The following is a 15,371-nucleotide window of genomic DNA, read 5'->3' as shown; positions in this document are numbered from 1 at the left end:
GACTCCTAGCCCAATTACAGTGTGACCCGGCCAACACCTGATCGCAAACACAGCGCGCCGCGCTCCATGTTACTCTGCTACGTGCGGTACGTCCTCACAACCCGTCTATCTAACGCTGGACGAATGGGCGACACCAGCCCCCCTACGCGTGCGCTATGCGCACTCCAACACACCATCGCGACGTCACCCCGCCTGCCCCGCCCGCACACAGTACGCAGCGACACAGCGCCCGGCGTGTTCACGGCCCAGCCGCCCCAACCCGCACGCGGCCACGCCATTCCCCCGCACCACCTTGATCACCCGCCCGCTTTCGCCTCGCCTGGATTACCCCTGCATCTGAAGCAGCACACACATGATAAACGAGTCGCTATTTGCAACCATCGAGCCATCACAATCAAGCCTTCGAGCGGCGAACATGCACAGCCTTATCCCATGTCAAACGAGCCAAAGCCCCAACGGTACAATCAGTACGCCCCGTTCCGAAGACCACCTGAATCACCCGAACCTAACAGCGCGCTCTCATATATGCTATATGCGGTATATTATGCACCCATACGAGGCTATATGCACTCTCGTCCTGCAAGAAACGCAATAACCAAGAAACCTTGGGATGCCGCAGCAAGCACCACCGCACTACAACATGTGATGTGATGTCACTGATGTGTAGCGCTGACCGGCCGGCAAGCCACGGCATCCCGCTTGCCATTTGTCGCGACCAGCGGGCAGCCCAACAGCAGCGCCTACAGTTACTGCCAGTGTCCTAGGCTGGCAGGCTGCCGGGCGCCGCCGGCGCATGTATGTACTACCACCCGCCGCCCGCCCGCCACCGCCACCTCGTCCCTCGTCCCTTGGCCACCGCCGTACCCCCACGCTCGCCACCTGCCCCCTCACCGCGCCTTGACCACCACCCAGATGCCGTCACGAGGCGCGTGCGTGAGCGCCGTGCGCGTGCGCAGCGGCAGTACCTGTGCGGGTGTGACCGTGTGTGCGTATGTGTGTGTGTGTTGATGAAACAACAGAAGCGGTTGTGTGCTGGTTGCTTGCAAGTTTGTGTGGCCATGACGAGCGGGTTCCCTGTGCGAGAGAGCACAACGGAGAGGAGCCCCTGTGTGTGCGACTGTGCGTGTGTGTTTCACGGCACGACGCCGCTCGGACCCTCCCTACTGCAGTGGGTTCGGTTTAGTTTGAGCTGGTATCTACAACCCCTCCCTCCCCGCCGCACAACCCCTCCCTGCCCACGCGCACGGACCTGCTTGGGGTGCAGCTCGAAGGTGAAGCGGCGGTAGATCTGCAGCAGCACAGCCTTGGACACCTGAGCGGGCCCCAGGGAGGAGCAGGTGGGGTGGGGCGGGGGCGGGTGGAGGCAGTCGGTGCGTGTGCGTCACGAGGGGGCAACCAGACACGCTGTGGTGGCGTGTGGGGCAATGGCGATCAACAAGTCAGAAGCCTCTTTGAAGCTGTTGCTGGTGCTTCCAGACCAGACAACGCCCAGCAGACCAAACCTTCTCACTAGACCAGACCAGACCAGACCAGGCCACGACCAGCCGCCCTGCGGGCGCCAACCCCCAACCCACCATGGTCGCAAACTTGCTGCCCACGCACATGCGCGGCCCCATGCCGAACGGCACCCAGGCGGCCGCCGCGGCGTCCGCACCGCCGCCCGCCGGCGCTGACGCGGCGGCGCCGCCCACCATGGGCCCCAGGCTGCTGCTGCCCTCGGGCAGGAAGCGCTCGGGCCTGAACGCCTCGGGCTCGGGCCAAATGGCGGGGTCGTGCATCACCGCGTGCGTGGCTAGGCACACGAACGTGTTCCTGCATGCGTCGTGAGCAAGTGTGCGAGTGTGGGCAATGAAGTGTGCAAGTGAGGGTTGCAGTCTTCACAGAATTTGCCGCGACGGCCAAAGACTCTCGCTCCTCAACCCCCCAACCCTCCAAGGGCGCTATGACGGCCCGGACGACGAGAGCCGCGCGCTGGCTGCGAATGCACATGGTGGTACGGGGGCACCCTAGGGCACCCGCACTAGGAAGCGATTTGTTCGACACACACGGACAGGCCACACACGCCCCGACCCGCACCTAACTGCCTCACCCCGGGATCACCAGTCCATCGCGCCCCAGGTCCAGCGGCTGGGGGCTCTTGCGGATGAGCGCGCTGCCGGCCGGGTACAGGCGCATGGACTCCTTCAGCACCGCGTCCAGGTAGGGCAGCTGGCGGGGGGCGGGGGGCGGGGGGATGGGGGGGGCGTGGGGTGTGGGAGAGGGGCGTGAGAGGGGTGCGGGGCGTGGGAGAGGGGGCGTGAGAGAGGGGGCCGTGAGAGAGGGGGGCGTGGGAGAGGGGCGTGGGAGGAGGGGCGTGAGAGGAGGGGCGTGAGAGGCGGGGCGTGAGAGGAGGGGCGTGAGAGGAGGGGCGTGAGATGGGGGGCGTGGGAGAGGGGGCGTGAGAGGGGGCGTGAGAGAGGGGGGCGTGGGAGAGGGGCGTGAGAGGGGGGCGTGGGAGGGGGGCGTGAGAGAGGGGGGCGTGGGAGAGGGGCGTGAGAGGGGGGGCGTGAGAGGGGGGCGTGAGAGAGGGCGTGGGAGGGGGGCGAGCGGGGGTGCGGGAGGGTGGCCGTCTATCCAAGGCGGGAGCGCATTGATCAGTCATGGGTCCAGATTGTGAGGGCGGTACTTGCAGGAGGAAGTCATGTCAGCTGAAACGATCGAGCCGGGACGCCCAGCCTGGCGATGGCGACAACATGTGATGCCCGCAGCACTCAGCTGCGCGGCGCGTGAAGGCCCCATGTGGTCGTACATGCATGCATGCATGCATGCTTGCATGCATGCATGAGTGTGGCACGTGGGAAAATCAATCCCCAGCAACGCCTCACCTCGGGCAACGCGTCATCGCCCTCCCGCTGCTGCTGCCCCTGCTGCTGCTGCTCCGCCGCCGCCTGCCGGGCAAAGTGTTCGTCCACCTCGGCCAGCAGCCGCGCCTGTGCCTCGGGGTGTGTGGCCAGACAGAAGGCTGTGAAGGAGATGGTGGCGGCGGTGGTCTCGAAGCCCGCCAGCAGGAACGTCAGGCACTGGGCCACGATCTGCGTGTAATGGGGGTTTGCCGCCCATGAAAGGCGAAGCATTTACCGGTATGCGAGATAGGCGGGGCTGCTGTCCTGCACATATTGGACTTACTGTCGTTGAATACCCATACACACACGCAAACACGCAAACACACACACACACACGCAAACACACACACGCCCCCACCTGCAGGTCGGTCAGGCGCTCCTCCTCCTTGGCCGCGCCCCGCCGGCCCTCCAGCAGGCTGGCCATGAAGCTGCTGGAGCTGATGCCGCCGCCCACCTCCACAAACGCCTGCACGGCACCACCCCCTCCCGGCTTCGCCTGTGCCCCAGCACCAACACCAACACCAGCACCCGCCTCAGCGCCGGCGCCACTCGCCGCGGTTGCCCCTGCGGTGTCGGCGGCGGCGGCGGTCTTGGCCTTGGCGGCCTGCCACTGCGCCATCAGCTGCCGGCTGACGTCAGCGACCTTCTGGCGAACCTGGGGTAGGAAGTAGTAAGATGAATGATAGGAGGCGCGTGGCGTGTGGCGTGTAAAGATTGCAAGGACCACGGTGATGGGCCCTGTGGATGCAGGGTGGGCTGAGCTCTCGCGCGGGCAAGACAGGGCAGCAGGCTCGAGGTGAGGGCGGCGACGAATGAAGCCCGCCCACATTGCCACTTGCCACTTGGCAGTGGGCACACACCTGACAGACCGGTGTAACCACTGCACACAAGAACACACCAATACATGAACATTCGGGACACAACAACACGCACACACACACACACACGTACGCACACACACACACACACACACACACACGCGCACGCACACACACGCTCCTACGCGTAATGTTTTCCTTGTGCTCTTTACACACGCTCCTACACCAAGCCCAACCCACCCGCATGTGGCGGGTCTGCGCGGCGTCCGGCAGGTGCTTCGCCATCCAGCGCCACAGCGGCGTCAGGCCCGGCCAGATCATCTGACGTACGGCGACGACACACACACATACGTGGGGGAAGACGAAGAAACACACAGGCGATAGTGGTGACACGCACACAGGCGGTAGTGGTGGCACACAGGCGGGCCAGAGCGGACGCGGAGGGGCACGGGAGGGGAGGCATACATGGGAGGACTGATCAGGATCTGCGATGGGGGCCAGGCGCCGCAAAACACAGCAAGTGTTCCAGGCTACCGTGCCGTACAGCTGCCCTGCCGCATTGCCGTACAGTACTGCTGCCGTACGCACCTTGAGCGGGCCGTACATCGTGGTCTTGTTGACGTCGAGGCAGTCGAAGCACTCGCGCACCGCCGCCACCAGCGCCGGCCCGGGGGCGGAGGGGTCGGCGGGCCGGCCGCCGTCCTGCTGCTCGTCTGTGGTGCGGAAGTCAACCCTGTGTGGAGGGAGGGGGCGGAGAAGGTCATAGATATCAGCCCAAACTAAACCAAACCCAATGCAATAGTGCGAGGGGGAGAGCGTGGCCTATGCTTGACAACGGAGTGGCACGCGCCAATAGTGGGGGAAGGATGTCATGCCAAGTGCCGAGCCATCAGAGGTCTGTGTTTGCAACCGTGCTCATTTGACACACGCACACACATACACACGTTCACACGCGTTCACACACACACACACACGCACACACACACACACGTCCTCACACACACGTCCTCTCTCACACACACACAACACGACGCTCGGTACTCGGTAGGTATCCGTAAGTAACTCCAGCGCCGCTCGGCCGGGCTTCGTTTTGTTGTTTTTTAAACACACCCACCCACACACACACACACATACACACACACAGACTCTCACCCGTACGCGGCCTCGCCCACCACCGCCAGTGTCAGGTCCGCCAGGTCGCTGCTGAGATCCAGCGGCTCGCCTGCGTGGCGTGTTTTTAATATTGGATGTTCTTAATTGTATGAGGCATGAGGCAAGTTGTGCGTGGACTATCAATCGTACCCAAACAACGCGCGGTGCGTAAGGACTACCGAAAGCAGCCTGAGCCGAAACCAACGCCCCTGAGATCGACAAGTTCATGTGTGCCCCACACGTGCGCGCCTGTGCACGCGCGGCCGCACCTACCTGTGGCGGCGTGCCGCTCCAGTCGCGGCGTGTAGCGGCGGACACAGCGCCACACGGCCGGCAGGTGGCCGGCCAGGCTGCGTGCGCGCGTGTGTGTGTGTACGTGTGATGAAATAATACTGCAAAACTAAGCCCGCTCAGTGTGTGTGTGTGTGTGTGTGTGTGTGTGTGTGTGCGCGCGTGTGCGTGTGTGTGTGTGTGCGTGCTTCCGTGTTAGGTCAACGACGCGGCGGGAGGTCGGCAACATGCGTGCACAGACCGCGCAAGCCACCAGCGCGCGCGTTGTATGCCGAGGGTTTTTGGCAGCGGTGTGGCAAGAGCGCGGGGCGCCGGGGGGATCCCGGCGGGCTCACGGGAGGCAGGGCAGGTACGTGCCACGTGCCAGGTGGCCGATGACGCCGTACTGCTGCGGTTGGAAGGCTGCAGACCCACACACATCCATGCACCCACGTAGCTCCATGCACAAGCCCCAGGCATGCATGCACGCACACGCACACACACGCACACACGCACGTGCACACACCTACCTCTGCGGGTGGATGATGGACGACTCAAAGGCACGTCGCGCCAGCCGCCAGGTGGGACCGTTCCTGCACGAGCACCCGCGACGAGGTGACAGGCGCCGCCGGGACGTCGCTCGGCAATCGAGGCCGGGGCATTCATTCATCGCCCCTGCCACCGTGTCTTGCCACCCAGCACGCATGCTGCCATGTGCTGTTTGCCTTCCCTGACACGCCCCTCGACACCGCATCACCCGCATCCGCCTTCTCCCTGAAACAGACACACACCGACACACACACACACACACACACACACACACACACACACACACACACACACACACACACACGGCGGGGCGTCTTGCTTCCCTTGCGCTCATTAGCAAACACGCATGCATGCACACAGGGTGGCCTCCCCGAGAGTTCGCTCGCTCACTTGAGGAACACGAGCGTGTTGCAGTCCACCTCCCACTGCTCGCCGGCCAGCAGGTGTATGGAGTCGGTGTGGCTGAAGGGGCGGCTCAGCACGCGGTACGCCACACGCCTGCACGCGCGTGTGTGCCACCGTACCATTGCGCGTGCGTGCGCGCGTGCGCAAGAGGGCAGAAGTCATGTAAGGACGCGGAACGGTGCTTGCAGCGTGTATGTTAATATAGTAAGCAGGACGTGTGTGTGCGTGTTCGTACGTAGCGTTGGGGAGGCGCATTTTGTGCATGTGAGGGAACGGTGTTTGTGCCGGTGTTTTGGACAGCATCATTTGCTGCCCACGCAAATGCCACCACTGCCACCACACGTCGCAGCACCAAGCAAGACGGGCCGCTCGTAAGTCCTGACTCGCCTGATGAGGTCGGGGTCTGCCACGCACACCCATGGCTGGTTGCCCAACCAGATCTGCAAGAAGCAGCAGCAGGCGAGGTGGCGGGCATGGCGCACAGCATTACGGTACGGTACACCGGGCAACGTGGGCAACGGCACACGAGAACAGCACGTATGTCAAGCACACTGCCGATCGACGACTATTCCTCCCCACGAACCTCTGCGCCCCTATCTGTACCCTTTATTTCCCCTTCCCCTCCCCCTTTCCCCTCCCCCTTTCCCCCTCCGTTTTCCCCCTCCCTTTTCCCCCTCCCTTTTCCCCCTCCCTTTTCCCCCTCCCTTTTCCCCCCTCCTCCTCCCCCTCGCACCTTGAACACGCCGCCGTACGCCTGCCTGCAGTCCGCCAGGTAGGCAGTCAGGTCGCGGGTCGCGACGGACACCAGGTTGCCAAGGAAGGGGAGCGGCGCGGGGCCTGCGGTGGTTTGCGGGGGCGGGCGTTGGCGGCAGTTGGGGTCGTTGGGTGTGAGGAGGAGGCTACGAGCGGAGCGTGGAAGGAGGGAGCGCGTCGAGGGAGGGAGGGGCAGGGGGTGGGAAGCGCTGGCGGGTGTGTCGAGGGAGGAGGGTCCGAGCTGCGCAGCGCGGCAAGCCAGCCGTTGGCCCAATCGCAAGCCCAGTGGCTGATGACGCCGCGGGGCCAGCATTCCATGGATATTTGGAGCATATGCACATCACGAAACACCAAGCCAATTGCTGCGTGTGCGCAGCGGCGCAACAGTCTGCCATCGGCCAGTTCATGCAGCCCGTGTGCATCACGCCCCGGGGCCCCGGCTTTAATCACGCAATTGCCTTACCAGGGAAGCGTCGCAGCGGACTCAGGTAGCGCTCGATCGGGTTGAACCCGGCCCAAATGAAGCCCTGCACAAACGTTAAGAGCCGTGCATAACTTGTGTAGCGTATTCGCGAATACGAATGCACTTTGTTCGCACTGTATTCGAGTATGAGACACAGCAAGCGCACCAGGATAAACAGCGCGACACCCGCAAGCGCGAGGCCTGACACGAGCTCCATTTTGCTCTGGGCAGATGTTTCTACGGTATGCTACTGTACTGAATTCACTTGGCAACTTCATGGCCCGGCTGGCACCGCGAGTCAGATTGCCCTGAGAGTGGGCAGGCCCATCGTGTGTAGAAGCGCTGCCGGTGCCAAAACCGTCTCCGACGCCCATGCGCGGTTCCTGCTTGTGTGCCGCGCGCGTCTGTGCAGAGAGGGGGTGTTTCTGGGAGCGGCGTGCGGGCGGCATCGCTAGCAGCGCACCCAAGAGATGAGGAGACCAACGGGCCAACTGCCGGGCCTTCGGCGGGGCACTGTGAGACCAGTGGAGGGTTGACATCGCCGCTTGCAGCCGCGGCCTCGTCACTCGGATAGTCAGTTGTTTGGCCGTCATTTGATCATTTCCTTTGGAACGCCCTTGGCACACAGTCAACATGATTACATGACACAGGGGTGCTTCGGGATGCAGGTGCTTCCTAGGGAGAACACCATAAAGGACTACAGCCCCTGACGACCACGGTGCGCACCAGCCACCAGGGGCTGGCCCCTCACCCTGCCTGCACCTGCCCTACCCCTTGCCTGCACCCGCCTGCACCTGCTTTGCACCTGCCTGCATCTGCTTTGCACCTGACCTATCCCTGCCTGCGCCTGCCTTACAGTATGGCCGCTACGGCACGGTGCATTGCTGCGCCCATGCCGCCGCAAGGTCCATGTGCGCACCGGGTATCAGCCTTCAGCTCCAAGCGGTGCCGACACAACCGGATCCATCCGGGCAAAGCCTTCTCATCCCTCATTCCTCAACTGCTAACGCAACTTACGCAAGCTGCTACGCCTCCCCACCACCACCACCACCGCCGCCGCCGCCGATATTCAGGCGCTTAGGCTGGGCGTAGGGCGGGAAGCGCGGGTTCATGCGCCGCCAGTTGGGCGGCAGCCGCTGCCGGCTCAGAGCCTCAAACGCCGCGCCCGCCAGCGCCGCCGCCGCCGCCCGCGCCTCCCCCATATCCGCCGCCAGCGCCGCCGCCGCCGCCCGCGTCGCCGCCGCCTCATCCTCACCCGCCTCGCCCCCCTCGCCCCCCTTCTCAGCCGACTGCGAAGCGCCCGCTGCGACCCCCTCCTTGCCTTCCCCTGACGGCGCCGCCGCCAGCGGCGGCGCCGCCGCCGCCGCCGCCGCCACCGCCGCCAGCGCCTTCTGCGCCCGCCGCAGCACCGCCGCCAGGCTGTCGGCACTACGGCTGATATACAGCAGCTCCGTCGGCTCGCAGCCGCCCGCCGCCGCCGCCGCCTGCGCCGCCGCCGCCGCCGCCGCCATCCAGGCCGCCGGCGGCGGCATCTCCAGCATGGCCACCGCCCACAGCGCCTTCACCAGCAGCGGCCGCTCAAGGTCGGCAAGACACGGCTGTGTCGCCGCGAACCACTCCAGGGCCCAGGCCGCCGGAACAGGCCCCGCGTCAAGCCCAGGCGTGAACGGCTGCGCCACCTCGCGCGCCGCTGCCGCCGCCGCCGCAGGCGGCGGCGGCGGCACCGCTGCTACTCCTCCAGCTGCTCCTGCTGAGTCTGCGTCCGCCGCCGCCGCCGCCGCCGCCGCCGTCTCGCGCCGCAGCCGTCGATCAAGTGCGGCTCGCAGCTTCTCCGCCGCCGCCCGCTGCGCCGGCGTGCCGCCGCCGCTTCCTGCTGGCGCCAGCAGTCTTTCCATCAGCGCCGCCAGCTGCTGCCCCATCAGCGCCCGCACCGCCGCGTCCTCCTCCTCCTCCCCCCCTTGGCCCCTGCCGCCGCGACCCCCGAGACCCCCGGGACCCCCGGGGCCCGCGGCTGGCTGTGACGGCCGTACGGGCGCCGACGGCCCGGACTGCGCGGAGCCGCCGCCGCCGCCGCCGCCTTGCTCCTCGGCGCCGCGTTCCTCTCCGGCCGGCGCCAGCTCGCGGCAGGCGGCCAAGCCCCACAGCGCGTTGACCAGGCCCTGGGGCGGCACCTCGACCAGCCGACCCGCCGTCTGTGTGTGGGCGCGGTGGAGGCCAGGAGGGGGGGGGGGTTACATTCATGATTATCTAAGAAGAGAAGGCGTAGCCAGGTACAGTAGTACAGCAGGCCAGGAGGGGGGGCGGGGTGGAGGCGGGGTGAGGCAGGGTGAGGCGGGGTGTGGCGGGGTGAGGCTATGGCCATTGAGGCGGCTTACAGGAGTGGCACGGAGTTTGCGCAGTGATGAGGGCAGGGAGGTGGAAAAGGAGGGCCAAGAGACAGTGATACCGTAGCATACTGTGAGATTTTGTAATGTGATCCAGTGACCCGTCCGCTGTATTGCAGGTAACCAATGCAGTATGGCCACCACCCAAGGCCGCACCATCACCCAGCTGCCCCCAAGCAACAACGCCCCCAAGCAGCAACGCCCCCAAGCAGCAACGCCCATAGGCCCGCAAGGCACCCACAGGCCCGCAAGTCACCCACAGGCCCGCAAGGCGCCCCCAAGCCCTCAAGTCCGCCGCACCGTGAGGAAGTAGTGTTTGAGCCACAGCCCCTCCGCCGGCAGCTGCATCGCGCCCAGGCTCCACAGCACCGAGCAGGCGCCGCCCGGCGACACGTCGCGGCGCCAGATGCCGTCCAGCCAGTAGGCCTGTGTGCAGGGTGCGTGTGTGTGTGTGTATTGGATGTGTGTGCGTGTGTGTGTATGTGTCTGCGCGTGTGTATGTGTCTGTTTTGTGTTAACAAGCACAAGGAAAAACATTTCGCATAGGACAGCGTTGGACAGTGTATGTGTGTGTGTTTGTGTGTGTGCATCTGTGCACGTGTGCCTGCTGTATGTATGTGTGTGTCCACGGCTCACCTGCACCCACTCGTCCGGCGGGAAGTAGTTGTAGGTGGCAAACGCCCACGCCAGTCGACCCAACTGCTCCGGAGCCAACAGCGCCAGACCGCCGCCGCCGCCGCCGCCGCCGGCCCCCTGCGCGACCGGCCACAACAGAGCAGCTGCAGCTTCACACACACAGCAGCTTCAACCATCTCTTGCACGGTTGCAAACACAGCACACCTAATTCTGCATGCAATTCGATTTAGCACTCAGCCCAGACGCCTTGATGCAGCATGTCGCTGGCTGTCGCGCCAGCTCCCGGCCGCTCCTCCATGAGCCATGGCGGCACCCCGCCTCACCCCGCCTACCCCCACCTTACTTGCTCCGCCTTACCCCGCCTAGCCTTGCCTCGCCCCATCCCGCCTTACCCCGCCCCGCCCCGCCCCATCCCGCCTTACCGGCCCCTCCCAGGAGCCTGACAGCGTCGCAGCCGCCAGCAGCCCCAGCACCGAGTCCGCGGGCCTGTACCCCAGCGCCGCCGCCGCCCACGCCATGTCCGCCGCCTGACCCGGGCTCAGCAGCGCCGCCCCCGGCTGCGCCGCCGCCGGCTCTCCCCCGGTGCCTGGCATTGGGAAGGGCAGCGAGGAGGGCGGCGGGGGGCCGCCGCCTCCAGCGCCTCCGGCGCCGCCGGCGCCGCCGCTGTCGTGCCCCATGTGCGCCTCCTGCGCTAGGTGCGCCTGCAGCTGAACCTACGGCGCGGCGTGTGTGTGTGCGAGGGGATTCCAGGCATGGTACAACATGATGAGGAGATGGGGGCGTGGGCGGCGGCGTGAACGCATCACAGTCGCCACATGTAAGCTGGTGCGCATGTTGGGGACGCACACAAGCATGTTTGTTTCGGCGTGTGTATGTGTGTGTGCTTGTGCTTGTGTCAGCATGTATCAGTGCGGGGTGCAGCGACAGCAGCCTGAATCCTCAGACCCCCACTCCAATCCCACACCAGCCCTCACGCCAGCCCAGCCCAGGGTTCTGAGCCCCGATTCCTCTGAGCTTGTTACTGGCTACGTCACCGGTATCCACCCAGCCCTGCACCCAGCCCTTCACCCAGCCCTCGACCCAGCCCTCGCCCAGCGCCCCCACCTAGACCATCCAGCCCCGCCTTCCCAACCCCCGCTCTTTTGCATTGGGTTCGGTTTAGTTTGGGCTGGTATCTATACCCCCCCGCGTGCCTGTCTTGTGCTGTTGTGCGCGCCACCGAGCCCGGGCGGCGACATTTCTCGCCGGCGCCGCTCGCCCTGCTGCTCCACGACGCCTCGGCCCACATCCCATAAGTATTATCGCTTGCAACTAACGCGTCTGCCTGCACTCCGCTCGTTTTCGTTGGTTTTGGTGTACTTTGGGCTGGTCTCTATAACCCCTCCCCCCACCCCCCCACACCCCCACCCCCCCCCCCACACACACGCCGCGTAGGTATTGGTCCGTGACTGCGCACGCGTGTTCAGCGGCTTTGTTCCGTTTGTTTTTGTGTTTAACACACACGCCGCCCACCTGCTGCAGCGCCGACCCCACCCAGCCCGCCTCCGGCTCCAGCCGCCCGTCCGCCGCCGCCCAGGCCACCAGCTCCGCCGCGGCCGCCGCACTGGGCCGCCGTTGCAGCGCGGCACTGCGCATGGCGGCCTCGGAGGCCTGCGGCGTGGCGGCGCGAGGTGTGTGCGTGGTGTGTGCGGGGTGTGGGGCAATAGACTAGCACAGGAAAACCACGAGATTAAGCATCCAACCCCGCATCTCCACCTCCACCCCACCCATCTCCACCCGCCCCCCGCACGCCCACCCACCTGCAGCAGCGCCTCCGCCCAGCCCCGCTCCGGCTGCAGCTGCAGTTGCCGCAGGCTGGCGGCCAGGCCGGCCAGCTGCCGCAGCGACAGCGCCGGCAGCGCGGGCTGGGCGGCGGCCAGGACCATGTCCACCCAGTGCGGCTCCGGCCTGTGCGAGTGTGTGTGTGTGTGTGTGTGTGTGTGTGTGTGTGTGTGTGTGTATGTGTATGTGTAGGGTGTGTGTGTGTGCAGAGGTGTGTGTGTGTGTGTGTGTGGCTGTGTGGCTGTGTGTGTGTGTGTGTGTGTGAGTGTGGCTGTGTGTGTGTGTGTGTGTGTGTGTGTAGGGTGTGGGGGTGGCTGCGTGTCCGCATTCTGCAATCCCCTGCCTACTTCTCAGCGTGAAACTTGTCGACTTGTGTCCCCATCCATCCCCCCCTTCACACACACCCTACACACCGATCCACGCGTTGTTGCCCTAGCGCGTCAGACGTCATTCAGGGGCCTCGGGGGTGCCAGTTTTGGTGTGACGCACACGCACACGCACACGCACCTGTGCCCGGCCGCCGCAATCTTCTCCAGCGCCGAAACCAGGCGGGCGGGGTCGACCACCAGGGAGGGGGAGGCGGCGGGAGATGTGCCGGGGGCCGGCTGCTGCTGCTGCTGCTGCTGCTGCCGCTGTGCTGGTGCACTGTTGCTGCTACTGCTGCTGCGGCACTGCAGGCGCCGCGGGCGGTGCCCGGGGCCGTGGCGAGGAGGGCGCGCCGCGAGGCTGCTACTGCTGCTACTGCCACTACTGGCCTCCCCCTGCCGCTCCCAGGAAGCGTGCGGGGAGATGATTGGGTGCCGCTGGGCGCCGTGGCGATGGCGGGGGAGGGGCCACGGGAGATGCTGCGCTGTGCCCTGGGCGCTGCAGAGCAGCGGCGGTGGCAGGCTGCGAGGGCCGCTGCCGGCTACGGGCCGACATCTACAGGTTGTGCACAAGGACGCTTGCATTACAGCGTGGGCGATGAAACTGCAAGGGCACAGTGCGGCGAGGACTCCTGAATTGGCGGGCGCAACACTCGTGCGCTTGTTTTTACGGTCGCATTTTGTGGCTGCTGAAATATAGCTGGCGTTCTTACAGTTTGCTGCCTTGACCGCGCAGGTATGAACTTTGTTCCGTAAAGTTGAGCCAATTCGCAATTCGCTGATGGAGCGGTTCCTTTTGTTCTCCTCAAAACCACGTTCAGCCCACAGCAGTTTGCTTTGCATTTATTAATACGTTGAACCAACTAGGCTTTCCTGCGGGGCTGTTCGCAGATTTTACGATATCCCACTGACCCACCTAGTTCGTAGCGTTTGACGCAGCTCTTTGAACGCAGCGTTTTTACTTATACCTTGTTTATAGCAACATACGACAATTCAGGGGTGGCCATAGCTAGGTCGTGCCAGTTACAAAGGACATGCTCAGTTCTTGAACTGCGAGCCCTTCTGGGGCCAAGACAATGCGGAGACCTCCGATACTTGACTTGAGCCCTCGTGTTCCCGACGGAGCAGCGCTTGACGAGGAGGCCGCGGGCTCGGAAAGGGTCCATGCAGGCAAGCCCGGCTCAAAAGCTGGGCCCGGCCAGGCGCCGCTAGCCCGTTCAGCCGCTGCCGCAGCTTATGAGCCTACTCGCGCGACCGTGCCCCCGGGGTATGTTCCGGGCTCGCAGCCCGGCACGCCCGGCGTGGCCCCTGGCTTTCCCGGCGATGGCGCCGATGGCGACGACGAGGGCTCGCTGCTCACCGTCGCGGTGCGCAGCCCGCCGCAGGCGGTGGCGGAGGCCCTGGTCAGCCCTGGCGGCGGCGGGGCCGCGGCGGCGGGCGCTGGCGCCTACACGCCCTTCTCCCAGCCCAGCGAGCGCACCGCGGCACAGCTGCTGGAGGCCATGCCCTTCGGCCTGCAGCCGCAGCCTCACGAGAACGGCGGAGGCGGCGGAGGCGGCGGAGGAGGCGGTGGTGCCGCCGGTGCGGCCGGCTTCCACGGCCTCCTCCACCAGCAGCAGCAGCAGCAGCAGGGGCGCCAGGGCGCCGCCGGGCACAGCCGCGTCAGCGCCAACGGCGGCGGCGGCGGCAACGCCGCCGGCCCCGGCCCGGGCGGCCTGGCCCAAGCCCAAGGCCACGACCTGAACAGCGCGGCACAGCTGGCGCACATCTACGGGCCCAAGCCCGCCGCCGCTCTGCGCGTGCAGGCGCACGCGCGCTCCGCCGCCGTAGCGGCCGTAGCGGCCGCCGGCGGCGCCGGCGCCGTCGCCGTGGAGCCGCCGAGCGGGGGCCGTGTGCAGTTCCATGACACGCCGCCACCCGGCACCTCCTGGGCCAATCCCGGCGAGATCCCCTCGCCCGCCGGCGGCGCGTCGCCGTACGGCATCGGCGGCGGCGGCGGAGCCGGCGCCTTCAACGCTCTGTACGGCATCGGCGGCATCGGCGGCGGATACGCAGGCGGCGGATACGGAGGCGGAGGCGGAGGCGGCAGCGTGGTCCCAAGCAGCCTTCAATCGTCCACCATGGGGCTGGATGGGATACAGGCCTTTGCCGGCACGCCCACAGGCAGAGCCGCCGGATCCAGCGCCTTTGCAGGAGGCGGCGGCGGCGGCCGTGCGGGCGGTGGCGGCGGCGGCGGCGGCGGCAAACCCAAGCTGACGCTGGCTGCCACCTTCCGCGGCGGCCGCTCCAACACCATGCGCGGCGGCGGCGGCGGCGGGCATCACTGGGTGCCGCTGGAGAGCGTGGCGGCGGTGGCGGCGGCGGTGGACCTGGAGATTACGCTGCAGCACTCCACGCGCATTGAGAAGGTGTGTGTGTGTGTGTGGGGGGGGGGGGTTGGGAGGAGGGGTAACATCCATGATTATTAAAGGCGTAGCCAGGACCAGTCGTATAGCAGTTGTTACCGTGAAGTCCAGCAGCCAGCTCCAGCGCGTAGGGGGAGTGAGAGAGGCGCACATAGCGGGAAGCGGGGATGGACAGGGGGTGCATGTGTGTGTGTGTGTTTGTAGGTGGTTTAGGAAGCATGAGGGTAAAGGGTCGACATCGTGCATTGTGGGCGGGTGTGCGCGCGCGCTGCATGCATGTGTGTGCATGTGTTCACTTGTGCGACTGCACCATGCAGCCGCCTCCATCGCGCACACGCACACCCACACCGGCACACCGGCACACCGGCACACAACAGCGGAACCCCATCCATCCGGCCACACCCCTCAATACACACACACACACACACACACACACACACACACGCCCCTCATCACACACACACACAC

General features: G+C 65.8%; 3 protein-coding genes across 3 annotated transcripts in view; 1 reads left to right on the top strand and 2 right to left on the bottom strand.

The window, feature by feature from the left end:
* Positions 1–2: 2 nt before the first annotated feature.
* CHLRE_09g397216v5 (uncharacterized protein) lies at positions 3–7,856 on the bottom strand. The gene is made up of 16 exons (XM_043065838.1): positions 7,459–7,856; positions 7,293–7,356; positions 6,810–6,913; positions 6,464–6,516; positions 6,062–6,169; positions 5,653–5,715; positions 5,126–5,202; positions 4,853–4,922; positions 4,289–4,433; positions 3,941–4,021; positions 3,241–3,537; positions 2,865–3,071; positions 2,090–2,208; positions 1,575–1,812; positions 1,250–1,312; positions 3–965 (listed from the first exon to the last, which is right to left on the bottom strand). Exons 1-16 carry the CDS (start codon positions 7,507–7,509, stop codon positions 888–890), a joined length of 1,818 nt encoding a protein of 605 aa, XP_042921298.1. The 5' UTR covers positions 7,510–7,856; the 3' UTR covers positions 3–887.
* A 61-nt stretch (positions 7,857–7,917) lies between these two features.
* Positions 7,918–13,256, bottom strand: CHLRE_09g397179v5 (uncharacterized protein). Its single transcript, XM_043065836.1, has 8 exons — positions 12,980–13,256; positions 12,641–12,894; positions 12,112–12,259; positions 11,825–11,962; positions 10,735–11,025; positions 10,313–10,429; positions 9,977–10,102; positions 7,918–9,484 (listed from the first exon to the last, which is right to left on the bottom strand). The coding sequence occupies exons 1-8, from the start codon at positions 13,052–13,054 to the stop codon at positions 8,318–8,320; spliced, it is 2,316 nt and encodes a 771-aa protein (XP_042921297.1). The 5' UTR covers positions 13,055–13,256; the 3' UTR covers positions 7,918–8,317.
* Positions 13,257–13,356: 100 nt separating this feature from the next.
* CHLRE_09g397142v5 (uncharacterized protein) overlaps positions 13,357–15,371 on the top strand; it is a 19,851-nt gene continuing 17,836 nt past the window's right edge. The window contains exon 1 of the mRNA XM_043065835.1: positions 13,357–14,906. Coding sequence (XP_042921296.1) covers positions 13,575–14,906 — 1,332 coding nt within the window. The 5' untranslated portion in view covers positions 13,357–13,574. The remainder of the gene's footprint in view (positions 14,907–15,371) is intronic.

The sequence above is a fragment of the Chlamydomonas reinhardtii genome, chromosome 9 (genome assembly GCF_000002595.2).
Source record: "Chlamydomonas reinhardtii strain CC-503 cw92 mt+ chromosome 9, whole genome shotgun sequence".
Lineage (NCBI taxonomy): Eukaryota > Viridiplantae > Chlorophyta > Chlorophyceae > Chlamydomonadales > Chlamydomonadaceae > Chlamydomonas > Chlamydomonas reinhardtii.
Note: the sequence above shows the minus strand (reverse complement) of the source record. Positions and strands in the feature narration are given on the sequence as shown.